Here is a 6,411-nt window from a genome sequence, read left to right as displayed (position 1 = left end):
TATTATCCCCGTATCACCACTGAGTCATGTAGATTTAATATGAAAATTGAATCCTCTGCATTAAATTTAATTTTTTTTTCTGTTTTTACAGCTCACCGACCTGTTGGTCATTTAGAATACATGAAAGGAGTCATAGAGGAATGGGAGGCAAAGTCCAAAAGATGAAGCGAACGTTAGGAAATGAGTTTAATTGTAACAAATTGAAGTTAATAGGTTTCATGTAAATAAAAGAGTGTCAGATGTATCTATTTTTATTTTTGTACACCCAAACACCAGGAAGTATAACGGTGGTAAATCAAGACCAATTTTAACAACAAATCAATTATTGCGAAAAACAATTCTTAAATGCTCATCATATGAGTAATATACTTAGTTTTAAAGTGCATGTTGAAATAGCAACTCGCTAAAAATCATCGTATACAGCGATATTATCACTTTTTAAGGTTTGCCAAAGTTCGGCATGTCCAAAAATTTATTTTAACAATAGCTCAAAACTTATGATTGTGGTTTATAAAGTTAAAACTTTTACAGTCTATAAATATATCATTGATCAACATATAGAAAGTATCACTAGATAACAAATACTTCAAAAATATTTATTGAGAAGAAATCTTTTTTTTTTAAATGCATATATTTTTAACAAATAAACTTAATTCAGTACTTTTAGAGAAAGCCATCATTGCAGAAACAGTATATTACATTTATCAAAGAAGGGCAAGTTGGACTACGATAGCCTCTGAAAAGACACGAGGGTAATATCCTTGATTATTTTGTCAAAATGTTAAGATTTGAAACTGAAAGTACATTGCAAATGGCGGATTCTACAGGGGTCTTGTCTTTATACATGTCATGCTTTCAGTAGCAGCCTTTCAGAGACCAATCACGTCTAACTTGCCCTTCTTTAATAAACTTACATCATTTCTGCAATGATGGTTTTTACTAAAAGTACTGTGGAATTAAGCAGGTGCACCGTTTTAAAAAAATAATCCAATATATATAATATATTATATTTTTTAAATATTTGTTTTCAAGTGATACTTTCCATCTGTTAATCAATGATGTATTTATAAACTGTAAAAGTTTTAACTTTATACCTCGCATAGATTTGGAGCTATTGTAAAAATAATGGACATCTTGACCTTTGTCAAAACCTTAAGAACATTCTAAGATTTGAAAAAAATATAAATAGAAAAATTCATTTAAAAAAAAAAATTCACAGCATGCATTAAAAAGTATATATCTGAAAGAAATCAATTTTCTGAATACGCCTTTGTCATAAAACGGCAACAGGTGGATTTCCAAAGGGCTTCTCTATAGCTGCCAAGACGATGTTCCAGAATAGTTGTATCACAATTTTACCAGTTACGTACGTTGCATAAGAATTTTTACGTAGCAGTTCTTTGATGGTTGATGTCATATGTTTGTTATCAATATCACGCAACATGATAATCACTACCGCCTCCGGCCCCTGATTGCGGATCCGCTCCTGTGCTCTTGCGACCTCGAACTGACACCATTCATCCTGCGCAAACTCGTTGGACATCACCACGATAATTTTCTTGCTTTCCTGCATTTTCTCAATGATCTGGTCAGCAATGCTGCCTCCCAGATCGAAATCTCGCGAAGGTATACACAGACTATAGTAAAGCTCTTCCTCCAGTTTAGGTGCCAACGTCTGGAACACCCAACTCTCGTCAGATTCACAGCTTACGATGTAGCAGTCGAACAGATATTCAGACGAGTTGACCAATCTTACGTAGCCTTTCCTACGTAACCGAATCAGGTATATGATATTCCTAATAGTAGGAAGATGCCAATATATAAGTATGATTACCACAATGCATAGAAAAAAGCCCGAGCCAAGAATACTGCCGATCCATATCCAAGGGTTTTTCTCTCTACAATCTTCGGCGGTATAATTGAAAGATTCCAGTAGCTTCTTGTTCCAGGCAGGGGGTGATCTACAGACATATCGCTTGGGATATAGCGCCACTGTTACATTTTTGGTAGATTTTAGCCAGTCCCGGAACCAGAGAAGTTGACAGGAACAAGAAAACGGGTTGTTGGACAAGTCGATCTCCCGTAGTCTTATTTTTCGTGTGAACTCCAGAGAGGAGCTATTGACCACGGCGATGCTGTTTCCAGAAATGTACAGTTTTTGAAGATGTGTCAGCTTGTTAAACATGGCCGGATCCCATCCATACAAATTGTTACCTTTCATGATAATTATACTAATTCTTTCCATCCTGTCGAACGTTCCACGTGCAAGATAATTCAGTCCACAGCCCTGGAGGTTTAGTTTTTCAAGATTAACTAGGTGCCACAGAAGTGTTTTTAAAATTGATCCCGTTGGAATCGAATTGCTAGTAAGATCTAGATCTCTGATGTTTGGTGCAAATTTGAACAAATCATTGTTATATCTTCCTTTGTCGTCAAACTTAAATTTTGTATAACCAAATTGCAGTTTCTTCAAGGAAGTCGAGTTTAAGGCGAGATATCCGAGCCGCCTAAGTCTGATGTCACTTTCTAGTATGAGGGTTTTCAACACGGGCATGGCAGCAAAAGTATTGTTTGGGATGACTGTTATGTCTGCAAATAAAAGAGATAATTTCCAAAGGAATGGCAAGCATATAAAATCTTCCCTGGCGACTGATCTCAAAGAAGTGTGGCCCAAGTGAAGAGACCGTAAACGAGGTAAAAAACTGCCTCCCTTGTCATCACAGAAAGTAGGGACCTGCTGTAGGTAGGTATTTTCCAAACTTAATTTAAACATGTATTCCATGTTGTGAAAGTCAAAATCACTGTGAGATATGGGGTTGTTATTCAAAATTAAGGTTTTGACGTTAGGAATGAGTCGGAAAGCCTGTGTGCCGTTGAATGAATGCAAGTTATTATGGGATAAATCTATATATGAAATGTTAGAATCTTCAAGTCCATCGAACATATTTAAAGAAATGGTGTCCCATCTGTTATGCTGCAGAGTCAGTCTCTCAAAGGAACGACTAATATGATAAAGAGCTTTTGCAACCAATTTGCTTTCCAGCAAGCTCTCACGAGAGATGTCAAGTTTCACTAGACTGTTCAAGTCTTGGAACGTATCTGGATCTATCTTAAAAATCCCATTATCATTCAGATAAAGCTGCTCGAGCTTTATTTTAGTCAAATTGCGGACCATGTTCCGGTTGAGATGTGGTAGGTAGTTGTCCCTGTAAGTTAGCTGTTTGATATAAGGAGGAAGGGCGGGGATGTAGTTCAGTTCTTTGTGTCTGGAGGTACATGTTGCTCTCTTTCGTACCTTTGAACACTTGCAGTACCCGTCTCCACAGCGTGCTGTAACCACGAATAGTCTCACAAGAAGGACACACCACAGCCAAACTCTTCCCAGAGTCATCCTCAGCTATCTCTCTCAATTGATTTCCATTTCGTTTTTCTAAAAAAAATGATATGTCTTACATAGGTTTTTGAAACCAACAAAATGAATTTCTACTTGATTATGCATAGACATAGAGCGGTTAGGTTTTAAGCATGCTCAATATAACATGTATAAGGAAACATGAGAACCAAATCGAACCAATACCATCCAAGTATGTTCATTTATTTGTCAAGTGACCCCTTCTATTGAGAGGAAGAATAAATGTGGACCAGAATATGGCGGGATAATATTAGAGAGAATTAGGGTCCATTTCCTTCACAACATTGAGGAAGGATATGGCGGGATAATATTAGAGAGAATTAAAGTCCATTTCCTTCACAACATTGAGGAAGATGTCACAGGCAAATAATTATTCATTGTAGTAACTTCTCAAATTCTCACAACATCCATCCTTCCAGAGTAGGGCACTGGGGGGTGCATTCATGGTCGTTTGACCTCATGGCATTTTTCGATTGGTCTTTTTTTTTTCGACCAACTTCTTTCATTGAGAAGTACTATGAAATCTTGTAAATTTGGGTTTCATAAACAGGAAGGAAGCAGTTGACATATCAATACACACGTTATATGTTAATTTTGTTACTAAAAGGCTCAATGGGGTCGTGAAGAAAAAAGTTACAACAATAAGCATTTTAATTTCCTTCATGCAGAAGCAGTCGGTCCGTAAAATGACTAAATAACTGAAATAAGATAAATTTTACAATTTACCACCACGACTGAATGTAAACGTATTTGGATGAAATTTAGTAATTTTCAACCTACCTAAGATGCACTGTGAACGGCGGTGAAATTAAAACTTCCTCTATCATGCTTTAATCTGATGAGCTTCACTAACTTCAGCGTATGATTCATCTGACTTTTAAACAAAGTAGCTACGCTACTTTTTCTCATATATAAAACTTATAGTCGGAAATTTTAGCGAGTTGCTAATTTTGGCTTATTTATACGGTTTTGAAACATTCCGTTTAATTTTGATCGCTAAATTTTGTACCCTTTGTATGGGTAGAAAATAGTAAAGGACTTCTAAAAATTACAAGAAGTTTGTTTTGTTAAATATAAATATTTCATCTTGTATTAGTCTTACTCAAACATATGTATGAATCGGTATCAAACGTAGAATTAATTAAACCTACCAAACTCATCTAAAAGATGAACTTTCTTTCATTTACAGAGTCAATGAACTGTGTCTCCGCGCCAAAATTATTGGCATATACGATTAAATCAAGCAAGCGAAAGCCAAATATTGCACTCGCTAAAGAAACTCCCTTCACGATAAAATACGAATGTGCTTAGCTTCATTGTTACACTAGATCTCTATTTAGTTTCGTTTTTTTTTTCTAGAGCTGATTTTTTTTGTTTTATTTTTTGAACCCGCGACATGAAGATCGACTCCCTACTTCTATCCTCTCGAAACCAATTTCATTGTATCATATAAAAGCAATGGTGAAAATAGTCAGGTTGCAGATTTTATTTGATGAAATTTAATGTCAGAAAGTTAAAAAATATGATTAATCCACATTAAGGACAGATGATACAAACAAAAAATGGATGTCTGGATAGGTATATATTTTTTGACCTACTTTCATTGCAAATGATGCAAATAATAAATTTCTAGAATATAAAGAAATTGTAAACCTTCTGTGACGTTCAAAATTCTACCCTTCTGAAACCATCCTTACTATTCTGTACAAATATTTTTCACTTCAAATTCCATTTTTGTGCAACTTTGAATAAAAATTAAAAACTACGCGGTGAAACCTATTCATTTTATTCATTAAAGCATGACCCAAGTTGTTATTTTCAAACTTTTTGACAAAAGTTTGTTTGTATCATCTGTCCTTAAATTTGAGTCAATTTATATTTAAGTTATGTTTGACAAATTTCAATATCTTGGTTTTTCTCATTTTATTATTTTATAGAAATTATACAGTTATATAAGTGCTGATGTTCTCTTACAATTTGATATACGAGGTTAAGTGAATTAAGTGTACATGTATTTTATCTGGCACAAAAGAAGGAATGTATTTAAAAAATAACTATAGACAATTGTCTAAAAAAAATAATGTATTACTCTGAATATTTGGCAAGGGGATCAATTTAAGCCCTTATACTTACAATCACATGTATGTGATTTTTTTTTTTTTTTTTTTTTTTTAGAAAAAACAAAACTGCAGTTATTTTTTTTAGATTAGTGGTGTGTTTTTTGACATTCTTTATGGTTTTATCTAGAGTCAAAAGCATCAAGTAAAAAAAAAAAAAATGAATTGGTCAGTTCATGGCAAATGATTTTCAATTTTCGATTTCTCGACCATTTTATTTTGGCATCATTCAGGGTCTTAACCTGTTAAAATAAAAGTTATCACAGCTCAGTAAATTATATTTTATCAAGGGAATCCTATCCAAAGGAAAGAAATATTAATTATTTATACTGTATCGCAGATTTTCAAAAATAAATAAAAAAGTCATATTGATAAAAATGATGCATTCCATCATTTTTGGAGGTAAACTTTTTTTAAAGATGATACAATTAGTTGTATGGTGGATCTTAGTCAATATCAAAAGACACATACAGAGTCATAAACATTCTATTTAACTCCAGTTCTTGTAATACTTCTCTCAAAAATTCAAAATAAAGTTGTAAAGGGCAGTCGAGTACAGACACCCGTTGACAAGAATATCGTTAAATGGCGATATCAAGATTAAGAATACATTCAGTGACCATTAGACCAACATCAATATATAACCAGATAACAAAAAGGGCTATTGGCATTAAATGGCTTGGTTGGAGATACCCTGATAGGTGGGAGAATTAAATCCCCTGCGTTTATTTACAGATATCAGTTGTTTACATGAAAAAAAGCGCCGACCAGTTCTTGAATAAACGTAACGCTGTTTTATCTACCAAGTAGGGAATAGATCCTATTAAGTCTGGAAGCAATCATTACTCAACCAAGAGGTTTCAATTTGCCTTATCTAAAAAA

At 34.1% G+C, this 6,411-nt stretch overlaps 1 protein-coding gene across 1 annotated transcript; it reads right to left on the bottom strand.

Moving 5' to 3' along the window:
• Positions 1 to 618: 618 nt before the first annotated feature.
• On the bottom strand, positions 619 to 3,521 carry LOC134238221 (toll-like receptor 13). The gene has a single exon (XM_062720336.1). The coding sequence runs from the start codon at positions 3,389 to 3,391 to the stop codon at positions 1,274 to 1,276; it is 2,118 nt and encodes a 705-aa protein (XP_062576320.1). The 5' UTR covers positions 3,392 to 3,521; the 3' UTR covers positions 619 to 1,273.
• Between the last annotated feature and the right edge of the window lie 2,890 nt (positions 3,522 to 6,411).

Source organism: Saccostrea cucullata, unplaced genomic scaffold, assembly GCF_032062105.1.
Source record: "Saccostrea cucullata isolate Sc308-1 unplaced genomic scaffold, CSIRO_AGI_Scuc_v1 ctg570, whole genome shotgun sequence".
Taxonomy (NCBI): domain Eukaryota; kingdom Metazoa; phylum Mollusca; class Bivalvia; order Ostreida; family Ostreidae; genus Saccostrea; species Saccostrea cuccullata.
Note: the sequence above shows the minus strand (reverse complement) of the source record. Positions and strands in the feature narration are given on the sequence as shown.